Source organism: Kryptolebias marmoratus, linkage group LG15 (assembly GCF_001649575.2).
Source record: "Kryptolebias marmoratus isolate JLee-2015 linkage group LG15, ASM164957v2, whole genome shotgun sequence".
In the NCBI taxonomy this organism is placed as follows: domain Eukaryota; kingdom Metazoa; phylum Chordata; class Actinopteri; order Cyprinodontiformes; family Rivulidae; genus Kryptolebias; species Kryptolebias marmoratus.
In genome coordinates, this window is record NC_051444.1 from 5230656 (window position 1) to 5252353 (window position 21698).

Sequence of the window (21698 nt, forward strand, 5' to 3'; positions counted from 1 at the left end):
GCAACAGAACACTCAAATACAAATAATAAAAAACCTAAACAAGAAAACCAAAATAAGACACCCCTCAAACTGTGACAGGGATCACTGTTCTGAGCAAATTTCAGTCAAATCAGACATCTGTCTTCACATTTGACTCCAAAGGTCCACTTCTACTGTGTTTAATCGTTGATGTGAAGTTTTTGTGCTGATATGCTGGGTTTTATTTTTACCTACATGGCGTTTTAATTTGCTCCTGAACGTCTGAAAGGACATTGTTCGAGAAGTGTTGTGGTTTCTTTTTAGTTCGGAAAGTTTCCCGTGGCAACTCTTCTTCTCTTTTTCTGGTCATACTGTCACAATCCTAACTTGCTAATCAAAACCAGGTGAGTCTGAGGTGCAGGACTTGGCTTTTTGTTCAGTTTCTGAGAGCATTCCACAGTATGACTTCTTACACAATTTCTCTGGTAAACCTGCTGGGACGTCCAGTCGTGAGAAGACCGGCAGCTGTTTCTAATGTTTTCTAGTTATGGTGACTGGCTCCAATTTGTTTGGAAATGACTCTGTAACCTTTTTCAACAGGTAACAAGATTTGCCTCTTGGAGATGTTCCTGAATGTTCCATATCAGCAAAGTTACCTGCTCACATTTAGTGGTGATCACTTTTACACTTACGTTTTCTGCCTTTTTGGTAAATATACAGACATGTTACACACTGCAGGTCGTCTGAGACAGTAACTAAAATCAATGTATTTTAACACACGCTCCTCTTTGGGGGATAAAGAAGTTACTGCAGAACGACGCTGCTCGTGTTGTGACCTCAGTCGGGGCTTTAAAGAAGTGATGGAGCCGCAGAGAGAACGCTCTGAGTTGGGTAAGAGTAATGGTCTTTGACAGGGTTATTAATATTTTAGATGCAACAGAAGAGAACGTCCTCCACTGGATCTGCTAAAAAACACACGTCTACAAATTATACTTCAGGTAAAAAAGGTCAAAACACTAAATGATCCTGGATTCACTTCACCCCACAGCTTAATAATTGGCCTTTTTTATGTCCTCTCCTTATTTTAAGGTTGGAAATTTGTCACAAAAGTAAGATCATGAGGCACCTTACATACAATCTAAAAATATATATTTAACAGATAAATTAGAAAAGATGTAAAGATGCAAATATGCACTGTTGCCTCATTGTCAAGTATAACTTTTTAAAGAAATAAATTAAAAAACTTGGTGTTTTCAGGATAACAGCTACTATAGGCTGAACAGCATTAATAATAAAAGATACAATTCTATAGCTTTCATGCTTGTGGAGCTATTTTTATGTTAACTCCTCCTTAAATTTATGTTATGGATCTCACAGTAGTTATGACAAACTGATGTGCTGCTTTTAATGACATTAACCTTGAATTAACCCCAGCTGCTGCTGTAAATGATCAAAAAAGATCAGTTTCATCCTCACAGCTAACGAAGAAAAGCTCAGTCAACGTGAGCTGACAGGATGTGATGTGAGACCAAGGTTATATCTAAACACAACACCTACACCATCACATTTTAAGCTCATGAAGTTATGTTGATTTAAAATAGTTAAACTGTTTGCATCTTTTGACAGTTTGCAGCAGTAGTAGATGTGAATGATGCATTCAGGAGCAAAGGTTCAAAACAAAGGTGGGCCCCGAACACCTGGATTTATAAAAAAACATCCTGATGTTCACCTAAATTACAATTATAGTATAGGAAACAGAACGTAGAACTAACCGTTCATAAATGATTATGTTCTTTCTTTCCATACTGACATCATATTTTGACCTTTTGCAAAATTGATCAGTATACAGTTTGCAAAAGCAAAATGAAACCAGGAGTTTCTAAAAGATTTAGTCCAATTTATAGATAGATAGATAAAAACTAAGTGGCACTAAAGAATGAAATAAATCACTGGAAGTGATCAGATGTAGAAAAATGGTTCCACTTCACTGCCTGCATAACTTAAACAGAAGAAATGCACTGAGAGCTGAACTATTTAAGAGGAAGATGCAGCGTTTGTTAATGGAGGTAAAAGTTGTCTCTGTCTGCATACCAACGTGGAAGCACGACTTCCCCACAGGTAAAAAAATGTTAAAATTATAATTCGGAGCTAAAAAGTCTGAACAGTTTGTAGTGAAGGGGAAATTATTTCCCACGTGATTTAAAGTTACGCCATAACACATTCAGCTGAAACTCAGTGAACCATAAACTTTGAAAATAATTTATCAGAAAACAAATTTTTAAAATTCTTCCTTTGGATCCCAGACTCTTAAGTCACACTGGATGTCAAACAGATGAAACAGAGATTATTCTGATTATTTAAAGGATCATGGTCAGGCTTATTGTACTTTGTTTTATTTTGTGCAGCCTGAGACAAAGATATGAACTGATATAAAAATCAGATTTTTTTTAATAATTATTGAAGAAATTTCTCATTAGTGCTTTATTTATTTTTTTTAGAGATCTAATAATCTTTTAGTTATCTTGCCAGAACATCTTTAAAAAACTCCCTTTGAGAAGTTTAAACAGCTAAAGGAAATCATAACTGAGGTAGGATGAAGAAATGCAGGAATCAATAATCTGATTTCCTGCAGGGAAACGAGATAATTTATTTGAGCAACAGTTAAATGAGTTTTAAACGAGCTGCAGTTCCCTTTGCGCTCTAATTTTTCCGTAATGAACTGATTAAACATCTCACACGTTTGAGGTGTCAGTGATAAAAACATCTGCCTCAACATGCCCTAAGCTTGCTTTTCCTCACATAACCCTGATAAGAACGAAACACCCAGAGGAATAGAAAGAGTCGTCTCTTTGATTTTTCTTTCCCTCTTATCTTCTGCAGTCGTGTTGGATCGACTGGACGGACAGCTGTCAGCATCACACCTCTCCGGGTTTTTGTTGTTGAGACACTTCATTATTGATGGCAGAGTGGACACACCTGCCAGGCCAAAAAAATATCTTTGAAGTTATGTTCCTGAAGGCAACGCTTGACTTGTGCAATCCCCATTTTAGTTTATTGTTAATGTTTGCTGTCAGGCTTTGGACTGCACATGATGAAATGCTCCGACGCTTTCAAGTTGTCTTTTGAAAGTTAAATGTGGATCAGTGAAGCGTCCCGTGTGAACACAGATCCTCTTAAGTAACACCGTTTTTTTTTTTCTTGACAACAAATCATTTCATGTCAGTGTCTTTAAAAATGTACCACGAATAAAAAAAGCTTTTCAAATGTCAGAATAAGACAGTTGTGCTTGTCAAACGAGGCAGGTTGACATAAAAACCTCCAGATCAACAAAAGATCAGCTGTTTCAGTCACCGTGGACATTTTTATCCCTTGGTTTGCAAGCGCAAACAATGTTCCACATCTTTTGGACTCCAAAAGTTCGCTTCAGTAAATACTCTTGGAGTTTCATTGAAATCTGTCCAGAGGTTCCTGAGGTATTATGCTAACAGACGAACAAACATGGCTTCATGGTGGTGGTCAATAATTAGGGCGACAAGAAAGAAAATGACAAATGAGTAACAGCTGTGAGGAATGTCAAAGTGGAAACCAAACAAAGAGGAACTGGGTTTTCAAAATAAAACAGGAAATACAATATAAAGAAACTGAAGCAGAAACCTTTCGGACACGACTGAGACGGCAACAGATCCTGTATAGGTGTAGACAGTTTACTATTTCTACTTACAAAAGGAGTCGTAACTTCATAACCGAGGAACATGAGATATACTTTGTTTTGTATTGTTACTAGAAATGATTCATGAAGTATAATTTCACCCATCACATTTAATCAACAGTAGAACAGCAGTTGTTGATTTATGGCTGATTACTGACACAATAAACTGCAATGATTTCTGTTTTCAAACATCTAACAGAACAGAAGAGCTTGGAGCTCTACTGCTGCCACGAGTACATCTTCGCCATCGCATCAGAGCGCAGAGCAGACGATGTCTCTGTATCCCCCCTAATGACGCTGTGGATCCAAGGCAAGTATGAGGAAATCTTCATATAGACTCCGTATCTGTACCTGCTGCAGGATTTGTCGTATGAAAGGATTCCTGCAGCGTAAACGTCCCCAGTTTGAGCGTCTGTGACAGCCAGAGCGCCGCCGGCGTCACCAAAACAAACGTTCTCCTGGAACTTCGAGGGTCCGGTGCAGAACATGTTGTCATCCACAGCTGGAGTGAGGGAAACACGTTCATATTCTGCTTTACAGTCGGAGCTGTTGACCAGGGGGAGCACAAGGTGTTTGAGCGATGGAGCGGGAGTGAGATGGACCCCCCAGCCCCAGCCAGCGACGACCCCTGAACCAGCCACCATCATGTCCTGGCCTCTCTCTGGCAGCGGGATCGGCGTCACCTTATCGCTCACGATCACGGGCTCTTTAAGTTTGATCAGAGCCAGGTCGTTGTCCCAGTCGGACTGGTTCTGAAAGCCCGGATGGAGAACAATCTGCAGGAGAGGAAGCAAAGTGTCACAATCTTTTAGTTTTCAGCAACCACACAAATGTGATTTCTCTTCCTGAAATAAGCTCCAAACCAATCTCTGTTTTAAGACTTGGAGTAACAACAAATCTTTTTGCTCACCTTCTCTACTTTAACTTCACTGCTGTCGTCAGCTTCTGTCTTGTGTGAGATTCCCACAAAGACTTTAGGGACGACAGGACCTTTTCCCTGAATATCCTTCCGACTCTTCCGTACAAAGAGGTTTCTTCCAGCCGTTAACACCCAGCGATCAGAGATGAGAGCCCCTCCGGCGTAGCCGCCGTCCAGCACACCGTCAGACAGGTAGACCATGACCTGCCAGGGCACCTGAGGGGCCAGGGCACCTGAGGGGCCAGGGTCCCTCCGACCATCCGCCTGGAGCGGAGCGGAGCTAACCTGGAAGCTGGGGGCGGAAGGGCAGAGTTATTACTGGTGTTTTTAATCTTTCTTATTCACACTTAGGAGGCTTCAGTTTGTCTGCTTAGAGCTGATACACACTGATTAACAAGATTCAAGATGGCCACCACAGCCAACTGACACTAGAAAACTCAAAAATCGCTATAACTTGGTCAGTTTTACAGATATCAAGCTGAAGTTTGGTGTGGTAGTAGCTGGGAGTCATTCAGAACACATACTCTGAGCTTCACGTCTCACAATAATCCATGAAATGTCACATGATGTCTTCAGTTTGACCAAAATGGCTACAGCTGTCATGTTTTAACAGAAGACGTTAGTTAAAATGTCTGACAATCCTTTAAAAAATGCTAAGCTTTTAATTAAAATATATTATTTAAATCTTCAGACATACTGCAGTTTCAAACCAGTTATTGTTCTCCAAAAACTGGGGTTTCTATTTTGGTTTCTTTTCATAAACCAGTAAAGAAGAAAGCCACCTAATCTCTGAGGCCACGATGCTTTTGTCCTTTGTGCGACTCAGATAATCAAGTGTGCCTCTTCAAAGTGATGGAAACACATTAATTATTAATTGTTTCTTAATTTAAATGCCTTACAGGATTAATTCACTCAGTGATTTCCAGCGTCTTCCTCAGTTAATATGTTCAACGCAGCAGATTTTGTTTCACAAGCAGGTAAATTATTGAATTAGTTTGTTAGTTTGATGCCCTGTGAGACTGCAAGGATAGAAAATGGATGTTTAATTTAATGTTTTCCTCACTAAAATACGCTGTCACTCAAAAATATTATGTTTAAACTGAGTCCAGAGGGTTTAGTCACATCTTTTTTTCTCTGATCAGCTGTTTTTTTTTTTTTGTTTAAGGTAAATCAGGCAAACAAGTCGTATCCTTTCTGGCTTCAGAGCTAAAATGTCTCATTTTATCTCATCTCCTGCAGGAAAATTGGTTTTATTTCATGCAGAATTCATGAATCTCAATGGAAACTGTTGAGAAGGTGAAGAGCAGATCGGAGAATCTGACGATCCGTCACGTACAAATGCTGCGTTATGGTTCGAATGCAAATGTGTTTTCTACTTAACTGTGTGAGGTCCTGCCGGATGTTTATCATTATCAATGGAAACAAAAGCCTCTTTTATATGAAAGTGCACAGTTAATTTACTGAAGCACACAGCAGCCAGCTCTCCATGACAGCAGAAACAATCACTTTGCTCCAGACTCAATTATCTCAGCAGTTATTGGATGGATTGCCATGAAATACAGTTAACACAATCATTTTGTTTTATGGGCACTTCACGAAGAATAAAGAAGTGCATTTTCATCGAGCACCACCAGAAACTCTAATTTTCATGTTGTTCATTTCCTTTGTTTAGAGCTCAGCCTGAATATCTGTTCATGTCCTCATTAATGAAGGTTTTAAACACGATTTAAATGTTTTTTGCGTTTTTTGTCATATTATTTTGCTTGTTTCTTTAGTCCAGGTTGTAAATTCTGGATTTTGTAAATTTTTTTTTTAATGTACTAAATACATTATTTTAAATAAGTAGAAGGTGTGAAAAACTAGAAGCCAATGTTACTAAATTCTCAACAATTTGAGTTTTATTATTATACAACATAGTTTTATTTAAGACAAATATCAGCTTTGTAGCTTAAACTAGATGATGGCATCATTTATCGTCATGGTGCGTTAACATTAATATATATATATATATATATATATATATATATGTGTGTGTGTTATATTTATGTAAATATATATATTTGTACCTGAAACAGAAGCCTTCATCTTCTGTCCCCCTGCCAGGAAGATCCACACAGCCAAGACGAGAGGCAGAGAAAACCTTTAACAGGAGAAACAAAATCTTAATTATCTGTATTTTTCTGCTTCAAGTCAGACATTAAACTTAATAAAGAATAACACATTGTACAGATAAATAAGAGTTTGATAATTAAAAGTTTGTTTTCAAACTTCAACAAAAAAAACAACAATTTTAAGTTACACAAATGAGTTCAGAAGATTTTAGATTTAGATGGTTTGAATGAACGATTTTAAATCATGAGATTTATTTATGATTTTTATAAACATCAAGTAGTGAGGAGAGCTTTTTCTCTACATGCTGTATGTATCCAGAGAGATTTAAAAATGAATATTTGAGTATTTTATCTTACCACATGCTGACAGTGTTCATGTTCTGCTGTAATCTGTCCTCTTCAAAGTGTCGTGCTCTTTTGCTGCTGTGAATATTTATATCAGCTGGGATTTAAAAAAAACAAAAAAAACAAAACTCTGATCTGGAAAGTTCTGCCTGGAACAAAAAACCCTGATTCTCGAAATAAATAAAAAAAATACACAGAGGGATTGCAAAATCTATTTACAGATGAGGACACTACTCCAAACGTCAAGCTTAAAATACCGAAATGTGCCTCACAGCTCAGGTTTCTCTGATTAATTATTAACTAAAACGAGAAAATAAATCAAGATTAGGAAGAAATAGAAGTAAAACTACAGAGTCCTTGTCATCATTTGGCTCCAGGGTTTTATTTTATGTGTTGATTTCTTCTTTTCAGCATTTCTTTGACCTCTTCGGCTCCGTTGTGTGTGATATTAAATTTGATTGAAATTATCTGCACCATTTGCATCATAGTTTTGCGTCATAGTTCACTAAAAGTAAACACTGCTGGCGGACTCTAATGCTGTTAAATGTGACGGCGTGCATCTTACTGTGGCTTTTACTTGTTATTACAGAAAACAAGGCAAATATTGCCTCATTTGGAAGTAAAAAACACCCTGTTTTTGATTTTTCTGGCAGCAGATATTTAAATCAGATAAGCAAAGCGCTGAGGAAAGTCCAGCATTGCAGCTCTGACTGTTTAATCACCAAAGGTCACAGAAAGATTCAAAAGATCATGAAATTATTTTATTACAGGGCAGCAAATTAACACAAAATGTGAAGTGAAGCATTAAGATCATAACATAGTTTTACACCAGTAATTGTGTTTCTTCTTCACGTGTGTCTATCTTTGTTTTCCTCTTTCTTTTTACACAAAAATAAACTTAGAATGAGCTCACTCTACCAGGCTGTAAAATTTAAATTAACATTTGGTGAATTATTCTTTAAATTAAAGGCCTACCATTTCTTGTTAGAATGCATATCGCCCACCGCTTTTACACTAAAAACAGTTTAAGTTATAGTTTATTTGATCAAACCTTTAAAATTACAAAACCTCATGCAATATTGGGACATCTCGTGAGATCAGGTAGGTCTCAGATAATGTGTTGAGGATGACTCTCAGCTACTACCACACCAAATTTGAGCTTAAAATCTGTAAAATTGACCAAGTTATAGCCATTTTTGTGTTGGCTACTGTCTATTAGCTGTGGCAGCCATCTTGAATCTTGTTGACTCTAAAGGGTAATTAGTTGTAGATGTACATCCAGTAATTGTTTAATAAAAGTTTAACTAAATCCAGCCAGTGGTTTAAGCAGTATTTTGCTAACAAAACAAATTCTTTCACTTTTCAGCAGTGGGCAAAACTGAAAGATAGGCCTCATTTATTTGTATTTAAATTTAAAATACCAATAATTATCCGAACACAAGTTATTCAGAGACTTATCTACAACAGGTAAGATACTGATCGCTCCAAACCTCCCCACAGAACCCCAGTTTAGCAAATTAAATTTATTCTCTTAATGTTGTTGTTGTTTTTTCTACGAGACAGAATTAGTTGAACATCAGATAAACAATAAAAACAGGACAGCTTTTTTATCTTATGGAAATTTGGATTCGTGAGGTTTTTTGTATCATTCTGGTCATAAAATGTAATAAAATTCCATTAAGGAGGCATTTTAGTTAAAATTTTTATGAGGGGAAAATTAGGAACTCTGATTTCCCAGTTCTGATGTTATTCATCGGAATATTTTTTAATGTTCATGCATGAAAACTACTGTAATAAAACACAAATAGTGAACATTATACATACTACTGTAAGTAGTTGAAAGTAGTATTGTAACTATTTATTCTTGACCGCCACAGAAAGGTGACGGCATACAATAATCTAATTTGCCCGAAAAGAAACATTTTAATGAAACACACAGTCAGTAATCATTAGATTTTCATCTACAACTGATTCAATTATGGAGTCAAACCCATTAAAGATGGCTGCCACAACTAGCTGAACTTATAAAATATAGAAATGGCTGTAGCTCAGTCAGTTTTACAGGTATTGAGCTAAGGTTTGGTGTGGTAGCAGCACATGAGATGATTTTAGTGAAAACTGGGCGATATTCGTTCCTTCAAGGAATTTAACTTTATTTTTGTAGGGGAAACTGATCAGACTCAGTACGATTAACCTTGGAGACCCTCTGGGCCACCAGATCTTTAAGTAAACGCTGCCTGTTTTGTTTTATTTATAGGGAGCAGAATCTCTGTGACGCTGTTTGGCTCCAGGCTGTCGGGCCGAGCAGCTGACCATGTGGTACCGTCAGAAGCTGCTCGGCCTCTCCATGCTCTGAACTAAAAGCCAGGTCACGTCTTATCGGAGACCAGAATCAGACAAACAGCGTGACCCTTTTCTCTACAACATGTCTTGTAGTTATTTATCTGGCAGGTTTACAGCAAACCTGGAGGATGGCGTTACGTAATTCAGCACGTGTGCAGCCGTATATTCCCTCCTTCCGTCTTTAGTGTTCATGCAGCTGAGCGCGACTCTAAACTTACGTTTTAATCTCAGGTGTGTTGCTGCCGAATGAGCTGGTCACAAAGACACTCAGAGCTCATAATGTGAATGACTCTCAGCTACTACCACAGCAGGTTTTAGCTCCATATCTGTAAAGTTGATTCAGTTACAGATATTTTTGTGTTGGCTAAGGTTGATTAAGGTGGCAGCCCTTTTGAATTGGATTGACTTTAATAGTTGATCAGTAGATCTACTGCATATCCACAGATTATTTCCTGAGGACGTCATTCAAACCTGTCCAGTGGTTCCTGAGATATTTTGCTAACAGACATATTGTTGCCTCTAAATAGCTCATGGTAAATCTTGTGCAACCTGTTAGCGCTCAGATTAGGTGTTGGGGGTCAGTCTCAGCTGCTACGACGCCAAATTATGATGAATATCTTGTTGCAATTTTTGTGTTTGTTTGTTTTTTTTAAGGTCAGTTGGATGTGGCAGCCATCTTGAATCGGACTGAATCCAAATGTCAGCGTTTCCAATCAAATTCGAGGTCAGGATCTCATGAATCCTGCTGTTTATGTTGGCAGTATGTTATGTTGGAGCTTTTCCCACAGGCAAAGGTCATGTGTAGTGCAGTCACCTCATATTAGTGTAAAATTTCTCTTTGACTTGATTTTTATTTCTCTTTCTCCTTTTCGTTCCCTTGTCTTTTTTATTCAGAATACATACTAATCAGGAAATCTTTTCAACACACGAAGAAGAAAGAAAGGTCTACTGTAAAGACAGAATAAAACTCGAGGACAAAAATCCTGAGAGTTGATGAAAGAGTCAAACGAAGAAAACGAAGCGTGTGTCGATAGTAGGAGCTGCGAAACCCGGCAGATGTTTGCAGAGGCGATGAAGATGAAAGAAGGGAGGGATGGACGTCAGAAACGTGGGAGGAAAGAAAGAGAAAGGAGAGTAAAACGCTACCTTGAAGCTCCAGGGTAAGAGAGTGTGATGAGGAGGAGGAGGAGGAGGAAGAGGGGGGGGGAGCAGAGGCTGGAGCTTCAGCTCTCAGAAGCAGGAGAGGCAGAGGAGGCAGAGGAGGGAGAGGAGGGAGAGGCTGAGTTACAGGGAAGCACAGCTGGAGTGCTTCTCAGGAGGAGGAACGATGAAGAGCACAGCTCCACGTTTTCTTCTGCGCTGAACTGGATTTAAGTTCTTCTCAGGCAACATTTTAAAACTGGATTGTTTTTTTCCTCTTCCTCCAAGGTTCATAAAAGAGGAAAGAAGGTAAGAAGATCCCGTCTGATTTACTGGTTTATGTGTTTGACAGCTGCTTGAGCCTGAGCTTCATGCATTTATTCAAAACTTTGTGTTAGTGTTGTGTGTTTTTATGTTTTTATTTTAAATTTTTGCACAAATGGTAGCAAAAAACCATTTGAGCATTAATGCTCCTGAAAGATAATATCGTGCTATAAGTGACCAAATACTGTAAATATTTGAATTTATTGGGATTTGTAGCTAAAATATTAGATTTAAACTGACACGCTCGGTGTTCCTAATGATTTAATATAATTTAGCTGCATTCTAGTTCCTAAAGTAGCAGGTAAAAAAGAACATTTTGTTATTGCTTTCTCAAAAAATGTTCACAAACCAAAAGAATTCTGTGAACTTTAGATCTGTTGTTGTTGCTCTGCTGAATATGTGATTTATAATTGCTAAAAAAGACTATTTTTTTAATTTATTCAATTTATTTATTTGCACAACACTAAATGTGTGTCTTTTCAAATATCTATAAAACCATTAAAACACCATTAATGACATTTAAACAAACAACTTCAAATAATGAAAAAAAAAAAAAACAGAAAAAAATCATTTTCTGTAAAAAAGAAGCCAAAACTAAACTGTCAATTTGAAAAAAGCAGAAGCTATAATTAGAAAAACTGTAGCTGAAAGCTAAAATTAGCTAAGCTGTAGCTAAAAGCTAAAGCCAGTAAAATTATAATTAAATGGTAAAACCAGATAATCAGTAGCTGTGGCCAAAACTTAAAATTAGCACAGTAGCTAACAGCTAAAATTAGCAGAATTGTAGCTAAAAGCTAAACTAGCATAACAAGAGGCAAAAGCTAAAATTAGTAAAACAGTAGCTAAAGCCTAAAATTTGTCAAACTAATCATAAAATATAAAATTAGCTACAAAACATAGTTAAAAGTTAACTTGTGATCTCCCTCCATTTTAATGAAACCAAAAAAGTTAAATAAAATGAATCATTTAAAAAAGTATAAACATTTTGATCCCTGAATGGGTGGAACTACTGAAAGTTTACCGAAGTATTTACCAAAAACCAAAAACTGCATAAAGGAAACTATAAAGAGGTGCCTAACAGGATTAATGCTGACTCAGCTTTTACACAAATTTATTTAATAATTAAAACTGAAAACATCTCTGTCAAGTCTTCTTTGCTTCAGAGAGAAGGTAAGTTTCATTCAGGACTGTAGGAGTTAAAAGCGCCGGAGATGTTGAAGCGTTGGGTGGATGTTTCAGTCTGTTCTTAGAGCAGCGATGCAGGCGTGACGTCCAACATCAGATTAAAACAAACGAGGCGTCAGTGAAAGGAAGACCAGAAAACGTTTATTTTTAAACACATAATTCGCTCGTGACGTTTCAGCAGTCAGTTCAGCTATAATCTGTTGAGTTTAACTCCAGCAGGTTTAATTTATGATCATTTTGTGTGTTTATTCGTTTAAATAACTTGCAGTAAATTTAGTTCAGGGATACTTGTTGAGTGAAAGAAGACGATGATTTGATTTGTGATAAACAGTAAATAAAGTTGCGTTTAAATCGGGGTTCAGGAACAAACTGTAGTTTTTCAGCTCAATCAGAACCAGGGTCATTACTGGGCCAGCCGTATTGTATTCATTAAGAAAAACTTTGTTAATGTTTTTACCTTTAAAATAAAAATGCCGAAGGAAAACAAACCAGGAAGAGTTAGATCCATGGTTTTAAATATCAGCAGAAATATGTTCAAATAAACTGGGTAATAAAAACCTTCTTTGGGGAGATTTAGTTCTTATTACAGTAGAGTTGTTCTAAGTAATTCAACAATATGTCACTGGGAAAAAATACTTTCTTAATAACTTACAGATTATATTGTAAGCATAAAGGAATTAGTGTAATTGAAAATAATTAAAGGTGAAAAATTTTTGGGATGCTGCCTGAGGCCTGAGAACTAAAATAATCTTTAAATTGAAGGCAACATCCAGTGATTATTTTCTGAGATTTTTGATAAAAATCTGTCAACTGGTTTATGAGAAATTTTGCTAAAAGATAAATAAACACACAGAGACCCAGGTAACTCAGGGGGGAACCCTGCCTTTCAGCAGCAGGTGATAATAACAGTGCTAAGAAGGTAATTCATGAGTCCAGGTTTGAGTGGATGAATGTGTTGGATGTTGACTTATTCGACAACAACGAGAAGAAAAACAAAGATGGAGCGACGGGCGAAGATGTGAGGAGAAGGCTGAAACTCTGCCGACGTGCTGCAGCAGCTCGAAGCTTCAGGCTGCTCAGAGAAGACCTGTCTGCTGCTGTTACTGCTGCACGTGACCGCTCTTCCTCTGTGTGTGTGTGTGTGTGTGGTGACCTGGTTGGAGAATCCTGACCCAGGCCTGAGAACCCTGACCGGGCCCCGGCAGCCTTCCTCCAAATGCCTGAATGTGTCAGTCAGGGTCAGAGTCCTGTCAGAGTCGATTCACTGAATGCATGAACAAAAAAAACAAAAACAAAGAAAAAACTGCACAACCATTCCAGCATGAAAAAAGAAATCAGTCGTGTTATTTAAAGGGGAAGGTCTGATTGGATTTGAGCACGCTGACTCAGCATTAAAAAATAAAACTTTTAATTAAATGGCTGTACCTCTAGTCAGCACCATTCAAGATGGCTGCTTCAATTAACTGATCTTAGAAAACCAGAAATGGTTATATTTAGTCAATTTGACATATATTGAGCTTAAATTCGTCCTGGTAGCTGGGAGTCATTCCTGAGACATGCTCTGCTGCGTATGTGCGTAAGCTCTTCGCTTTACCATTAACTGTTAGAGAATCATCAGACCAGGCAGTTTTTTTCCAACCTCTTATTGCCCAGTTTTGTTGAGTCTGTTGGAGTTGCCGCCTCAGTTTCCCGTTCTCGGCTGACAGGAGTGGCAGCCGGTGTGGTGATCTGCTGCTGAAGCCCACCTGCTTTAAGGTTGAACCTGTGCTGCGTTCAGAGCCGATCTGCAGACCTGGTTGTATTTGAGTTACCGTTGCCTTTCTTTCATCTCCAACCAGTCGGCTCATTCACCTCTGACCTCTGACATCAGCAAAGCTGCCACTCACTGGATATTGTCTCGTTTTTTGGGGCCGTCCTCTTAGATACCAACAGACACGCCACATTCAAAGTCACTTAAATCCCATTTCTTCCCCATTCTGAAGCTTGGTTTGGACTTCTTCACATCTACATGCCTAGATGCACTGAGTTGCTGTCGTGTGATTGGCTGATTAGCAATTTGTGTTAACAAGCAACTGAACAGGTGGCGCTAATAAAGTGTATTTTATTCTGTGTAAAGTTGTCTCAAATTAGACAGGTAGTAGGGTATCAACATAACAAATCAGTACATGTAGGACTGCCTAGCATCTCATTTTCCACTCTCAGCCAGGATACTGGTGCTTAAAATGTTGAGATGGGATCTTTGACAGCTGCATGTGTGTGTTTGTGTGTGTGTGTGTGCGTGCGTGCGTGCGTGCTGCCTCTGCCTCTGCTGTTAGCTCTCGTGTCACTCGCCCGAGGTCTTGCTGCAGGTAAGACTTCCGCCTGTCATCTTCACTCAAGGTGATGGCGAAAAGCCCCTAAATGAGGCTCATCGTCTGTCTTCTCAAAATTAAACACCTTTTTTGTTTTGCCACCTGTTTGGAGTAATTATTTGTAAAGGAGCTGCTTTGTTAGGAAGTTCAAACAGTTGCCTAAAGCTGCTGAGAGGAGATTTATATTAAACCTGAATGGTTTAGAAATTAACTTCATGATAAATGTGTTTTTACGTCTTTGTTTATGCTACATGAATCATTGATTATTTCATACATTCACAGAAAGCTAAATCAGAGTCAGAGGCTCAGATTTGCTTAATGTCAAACCCCCCCCCCACCCACCCTGCCTCCCCGGCTTCACCCACTTCAAGCATTTCAGGAGATCCTTTCACAGCGTTAATATTTAAAGCCATCTCTTGTAAAGCTCTGACCTTGATCGCGCAACGTGACGACGTTCCGTCATTGTTGCTGCACTTGAATTCCTGTTTATTGAGAAAAGCAAAGTGCAGCCTGGGATTTCACTTTATCCGGTTTCATCGAACAGGAATATGGATCCAGGAAAAATCAAGGTTCACGCTTAAATTGTTCTCAGATTTATTTTCAGGATAAATTAAACAAGCAAGAAGACAACAACAAAAGGAATCTGCTAAGTTTCTTGATTCTAATTAATTTCACAAAGAGAAAACAAGAGAAATTAAACTAGTACTTCTTTAAAGAATGCATCTTGCCCGCTGCCTTTCTGTAAAAGAAAAATAAGGTATAGACATTTTTCTGTCTGCTATAACTGATTAGCTGTGGCAGCCATCTTGATTCAGGTTGACTCCATAAGGTAATTGGTTGCAGACGTACAGTACATCCAGTGATTACTGAGAGTTTCATTAAAATGGAGTTATTTTGCGAACAGACAAACACGTGCACACACAGACAATTACATGTTTGCCCACCTTTTATGACGGCGGGTAATAATAAATTCTTAAAAGATCTAATTTGCATAATTAGACTCTTTATTCTGAAACAACGGCAGCTTTGGTTCTTCTCTGTAATAATGACACATTTTATTTCAAGGTTTCAGAATCACTTAGGCTCTTTAAGTGGTCGGTCCAAAGCCATTTTCTCTCTCTCTCTGGAGACTTTGACTCAGTTTAGTACATTTTTTTTGTCCATTTAATCAGAGGGTTTCATTGATTCTGGTGTGAGTGTCGCTCAGAGGTGGTTAACTTTGGCTCGTCTTGTTCAGATGCTCTTTGCTCTTTTGTTGCAACTCTTTACCCTTTTCCAAGTTCCAGTTTTTAAAATAAAAAAATAATAAAAACAATCATCGTGTTTGTAGAAATGTATTAAAGAGGGGAAACTCGTTGCCTTGTTTTTTGCCACACAGAAAATCAGGAGCTGTGACTGATTAGTTTAATCTTTGTTTCATTCGATAAGCTGAAAGTCATTAAGGTGGCCTTTAACACATGTTGTTTGGTGATTTTTAATGTTTTCTGATTAGTGGCTCGACACAACGCTCACGTTAGCTCAGTGCTGCAGTGATTATTCCCATCCTGGTTTTCCCACAAAGAAAATCTGGATTTTATTTATGCTGACCGTTAGATTTTACCCGTTTGGATCTAAACTCCCTCTGTTTAAAATAAATGTTCTTCCTCAGATCTGTCTCTTTAAACATCTGATCCAGATGTGGCAGCTGACGCTGACAGACAACTCTGAGGCTTTCTGGGTTACAGGAACATTTATGAAGCCACAGCTGGACTGCATTCAAACATTTGAAGCATTTCGAGTAACAAAATGCACCAGGACTCCATCGTACTGAAGTGGCTCAAACACTTTGAATTTCTGACTGAAGTGGGATAATTATCACCTGCCGTTATGAAAGATGAGCGATCATGTAATCGCCTGTGTGTTTGTCTGTCTGCCAAGTATCTCACGAACCACCTGGTGGATTTTATGGAAACTTTCAGAAAGTAATTAATGGATCTAAATTTACAACTGATGAACTTTTAGAGTCGACCTGATTTAAAACGTCTTCCACAGCCAATCGACCTTAGCATGCACAAAAGTAGCTATAATTCAGCCAACTTTACAGACACTGAGCTAAAACTTGGTGTAGAGTCAGCTGAGGGTCATCCCCAAAACATATTCTGAGCACTAACAGATCATGTGATTAACTTTGTTTAAAACATTAAAACTGCCTGCAGTTGAGCTGCATTTTTAAAGGAATGCTAATCTCATTAATTTATGTATTTTGCTCTTCTTTGGTGAAGGATTGTCACACATACTGATTAGAAGAAACAAGAATAAAATGCATAATCATTAAAGTAGATGGCAAACATAGTTTAGCTTAACTAAGTAATCAAGTTGAAGCAAACAAAAGCAGCAGGGAGCTGATTTCAGGTGTCTAATTTCTGTTCACCAGCAGCTGGCACACAAGCACAGGTAAGAACCAGGAATGAAGACAGATATTTCTTAAAAAAAGGATGAATAATGTGTGGTCTACTGCATGTGTTTGCATGTTTATACTTTCTGGGGCTGTCAGGGATTTAAGCTTTAATAATTTACAAGAGAAAAGTTTAAAAGTGTTGATTTTTTTTTTTTTACACGTACAGCACTGAGGGCTGTAAGGCCTCAAAACAAAAACCTTATTTCACAGGGATAAGGTTTTCAAACGCTGTAGCTGTGCATTTATTTAAGCATGTCTGAGCTTAACTAAAAGACTCTGCATGGAGGAGAAGAAAGGAATAAAAAATATTTTTGAAAAATATGGAGAATTGGAAGCTGTCTTCTCTGAATGCTGCTATGATGGAAAGTAAATCAAGCCGAGAGGCTACAGAAAATGGGATCAATCAATCAGGCAATCAGTAAGTCATTTGACACAGTTTCTTTGTAAACCCGTCTGAGGCTGTGACAGAGTCTGATTCATGTGCATATTTTAAGCTCGTATAAAATGAGAGCGGGCGAGTTGGATGCAGAGCCGAAAGGCAGAGGTTCTGCAGAACGTACACAGAAACAACCACGTCCCTGGAAAAGGCTTATTCTTGGACATTTGCTTTGAAGCTGCAAAAATATTTGGAAGTAAACAGTCTGAATGTTTTCTTTTATAAAAACAGTTCATTTAGTGAGCTCAGTTGTGCCTTTTTTTTTTTACAAATCCTAAAAGATTAACAATGAAATATTTATCTGCTTGTGCTGATGACAGCATCGCTAAACTTGAAACTCTGGTCTACTTTTATAGAAAGTAAAATAAAGTTAGTGTTATCTTTATCTGAAGCAACAAATGTAATTTTTACTGACAATAATTACTTTCAATTTGAGTTGGGCTTGTAAATTTCCTTGTAGGAATGCATATTTAAAAAAAACGTACAATTTCTTGGTTTTAACACTTTACTATGTTCCATTGTGAGGAAAATATGGGTGTATGAGATTTGCAAATAATTAATTAGTTATAAAAATGCTCCTCCAGCTGTTTCTTATTCATACCACCTTTTGTTTTGTTTTGTTTTTTTCATGGTGAATAAAATATAAGTTTATGTGATTTGCTAATTATTGCATTCTATTTTTGTTTACATTTTAGACAAAGTCTCAAGGTTTTTTAGAATTAGGGTTGTCTATCTGTGCTCTGTTGAGTTCAAAACATAAATCTTTAGCTTCTGGCCACATAAAATTACCAATGCAGTTTTATAATTTAGAAACATTTAAAGGTTTTACTGTCTCATCCTGGCTTCCTCTAGATTAATTCTTATTTGTATTTTTCCTCAGTACATCTTAATTCAGACTGATACTTCATTTTAGGGTCATCAGATATTAAACTATGATTGGACACAAGCTTTGGCTTCATTTAATACAAACTGAATTATGTACAAGACAACAAACAAGCTTTCTTCTGTTGTTACTTTATTAAAAGTAAAATAATCTGAGACTCCCAGCTGTCATAGGTTTATTTTTCTGCATCCAAACCCTCTTCACAAACACAGATTCGGTTTTGTTCTGGTCTATTTATGTCCATTCCTGTTATCCTTTGTTTTCTTCGATGTGGGTACCTTTATGCTCTCCAGCACAGGAAACAGCAAAGATGATTGAGGGATTTGTGCATTTAGCTGTCAGCTCTAAAAGACATTTGGTTTTGAACTTAGGAGTTCAGCTTTGAGGTTCCTCAGCACACCAAAACAGCAAGTAACCACCAAAAAAAAAAAAAGGAAAAATAAGGAAATACATCACGGGCACCCTCTCATTGTGCAACATTATCTGTGTATTTGCTTGGATGTTATTATCTGTTCAGCAATGAAATGCCCAAAAGGAACTTTTCAAACAGCAAATAATATATTAATTTTAATTGCGCTTTGACAGCATTTGCCTTCGAATTTGTTGCACTCACACTGAACAGATTAAAGGGAGACCCTGCAGACGAAATATTATGTATTGTCTCCTTCAGTGCATAAAAAAAGTTGATTATTTTCACAGCATTGCCTTAAAGATAAATCCAGAGCTTCAAAGGGTCTTCCTGCTGAAAGCTTTTTAGAACGTGTTCCGCCACTTACAATGAATGAATATGAATGAAGGTCGAATAAGCCCAGAACTGAGGACAAGTTAAAGGGATAGTTTAAAAAAAGGGTATAAGACAACTGTGTAATAAGAATCTGAAGGGGATGTAAATGACTATAAATTAACATTCACTTGAACCACTATGAACGTGTCGCCCTTGTTTTAATATGGGAGCAATCTGCTTTAGTTTTGGCCTTACTCAGACTAGCCATTGGCTCGTTAATCCAATCAAAATTAAATTCTGTTTCCTGAAACTGAAGTCGTTCGAAGAGCTACCAACAACTTCAACAGAACCCCACTTTAAAAGGTCTGAACTGCCACTTTATCTCTGAAAAGATGCATCTGTTCATGCTTTCTACCCATCCTGGCAGAGGTCCAACTTGGTACCGACCTGCTCAACTGGACCACCTCAAAAGATATGAAATATTTCTTTAAAGCTTTAGGCAGTGGACTGAAAACATGAAGTTAAAATTTTTATCCCCAAATTCTAAAACATTTCACAGTAAAACACATTTAATATAATGAGAAATTAATTATTTGTTGCATTTCTTTTTAGTGCTTTAAAATTACAGGAAGATCTGGTCTTTTTTTCAGTAATTAACACCCAACTGTTCAATGTAAATGTTTGTTTTAATCTGTTTTCTAAAAAGAGTTTGGCATATTTTTTCTGTGCTTAGGTGAAAGTTTGACTTGCAATGCCCTCGCCCTTAAAAGTACTTTCTTGTTTTCCACCAGGATCATTTTCCAGTCCAGAACATGGTTTCCTGAGCGGCCTTCCCACCAACACATCACAGGGATTCTAACCAGTCTGGGCCATGTCTGCTTTCCTTCCCAACGCCAACATCTCAGGAGCCACAGCAGCTCTGCTGGTCTCCACCGACGGCCCGTTTAATCTGACTGCGGCCTCTTCGGCAGGACACGGGTCGAGCCAGTCGCTGCCACCGCTCTGTACCCTCTGCTGCTGTGGGGTCATCAATCGTACTCTCGCTGTGGCGTTCATGGTCAGCCTGGCGTTTGCTATTGTGGTTGGAAATGTGGTCACACTTACAGTCTTTGTGCAAACAAGGCAGTCAAGAACACCACAGGGATACTTAAAAGGTACGTTTATCTTATTTAGTCCTAATCTTAATGCCAGTTCAGACTTTTTATACAACCCCTAATTTCAAATAAGTTGGGATGTTGTGTAAAATGTAAATAAAAACTGAATGAAGCATGAATACTGATAGCATCTTGTATTTCTTCTCCTGTGAAAGTGTCTCTGGCCATTGCAGACATGATAGTTGGTGTCGTCGTGGTTCCCTTCTCTGTCTACACCGAAATCTCTCTGATGGTGACCAGTGCTCCTCCCATTTGGTACCAGAGCAGCACTACTGCTCCACCTGCCGCCTCCTCTTCCTCCTGGCAGCCCTGCATGCTGATTGGCCCCGTGTTCGCTGGGTGCACGTTCGTCTCCATCAGCACCATCTTCCTGATGACTCTGGAGCGCAGCGTGGCCATCCTGTGGCCGCTGCACAAGGACGCGTTGGTGACGAGAAAACGAACGCTCTTCCTCATCCTGCTCTCCTGGACGTCCAGCTTCCTGCTGGCTCTCGCTCCTCTCATCTTCAGCAGCAACTTCACTCTGGAGTACAACGTGTGCAGCCGTATGTGCAACTACACCCCACTGTTGTTCAGCGGTCAGCTCCCGCCGGACGCCAACATTCTGCTGCTTTTCCCAGCATTTGACTTCACACTTTTAGGTGGCACATTAGCGGTTAACATTGTGTCTTTTACTAGCATTCGACGGTACACACGAAAACGCAAACTGCTCTCAGAGGGGAGCCTAAGTGACGGAGGGGGAGGAGGATGCTCTCACAGGCCCTCCTTCTCGGACATCAAGGCTGCAAAGACAATCGGCATATTGACATTCGCCTTCACGGCCTCCTTCTCCCCCATTGCAGTGTTTGTGCTCGGGAATGTGGTGGGATACACCTGGTGTAACTTTTCCTTCTTTGCCTTCTGGATTCTGACAGGAAACAGTTGCTGTAATGTCATTATCTACAGCGTAAGGGACCACCGCTTCAGGAAGGGTGTGACCCTGCTCTTTCAAAGAGAGCAGTCCCTCCCTCATGGTGAGAAGACCTGAGGACTGGGTTCATTCATATGAGGGCAACAAGCGTACCTGTGGCTGGGGTGCATATTTTGAATTGCTTGAAATGTTCTTATTCACTTCTTGAGAACAATTCGTCCTCGTGTTTGCAGAGTGTAAACAGCCAGCCTGTGCTCTGTCCACATGAAACACACGGCCTTGTTCAGACCTGGCAATAGCATGCATTCTGGGAGTTTCAACCACAAAGGGACAGCTAGGTGTGAAAGCACAGAGGACAAACTGTGTTCAGGGCAGCAAATAGCCTCATTCTTTCAGCAGCCTGTACAGGAATATGTCCTGGTTCACACTCTGATGAACCTCCTTCAGGTGAAAAATAAAACCACACCGTGAAAGACTAGTTTTTTCATTACAGGTCAGTTTTCAGGATTTTAAATAACAATTGGAGAGGGTCGTGAATTTACTTGTAGATGGATGTAATGGCAAACTGAAACCATGTAAGACTCTAAAATTTGGTGTTATCAAATAAAAAAAATATTGTTTTAATTAAACAGGGTATTGAAATTCTTCCATATCTGTTTGCCTGATTTTTAGTGAACTGAGTCTGAGCTGTTTGATTATGACTAAGACCAGGGGATTAAGACATAAATTCAGTTCTTTAAACCAACACTGGTCCTTGAGGAGCACTATC

The 21698-nt window shown here is 38.6% G+C and overlaps 2 protein-coding genes across 2 annotated transcripts; one reads left to right on the forward strand and one right to left on the reverse strand.

Annotated features, from left to right (window-relative positions):
* Nucleotides 1-2810: 2810 nt before the first annotated feature.
* On the reverse strand, nt 2811-7478 carry LOC108251123 (haptoglobin). Its single transcript, XM_017441312.3, is given in 5 exon segments — nt 2811-4443; nt 4578-4814; nt 4817-4878; nt 6653-6726; nt 7055-7478. Coding segments are annotated over 5 exon segments (951 nt in total). The 5' UTR covers nt 7075-7478; the 3' UTR covers nt 2811-3885.
* Nucleotides 7479-10415: 2937 nt separating this feature from the next.
* LOC108251344 (trace amine-associated receptor 13c) lies at nt 10416-21634 on the forward strand. Its single transcript, XM_017441607.3, has 3 exons — nt 10416-10834; nt 19657-20019; nt 20175-21634. Exons 2-3 carry the CDS (start codon nt 19737-19739, stop codon nt 21044-21046), a joined length of 1155 nt encoding a protein of 384 aa, XP_017297096.1. The 5' UTR covers nt 10416-10834; nt 19657-19736; the 3' UTR covers nt 21047-21634.
* The last annotated feature ends 64 nt before the right edge of the window (nt 21635-21698 follow it).

What these genes read in the sequence shown, in the direction of transcription:
- LOC108251344 (XM_017441607.3), top strand. Translation starts at nt 19,737, where the DNA reads ATGTCTGCTTTCCTTCCCAACGCCAACATCTCAGGAGCCACAGCAGCT. An exon ending in ACCACAGGGATACTTAAAAG is followed by an intron (nt 20,020 to 20,174) that starts GTACGTTTATCT and finishes CTCCTGTGAAAG; the next exon opens with TGTCTCTGGCCATTGCAGAC.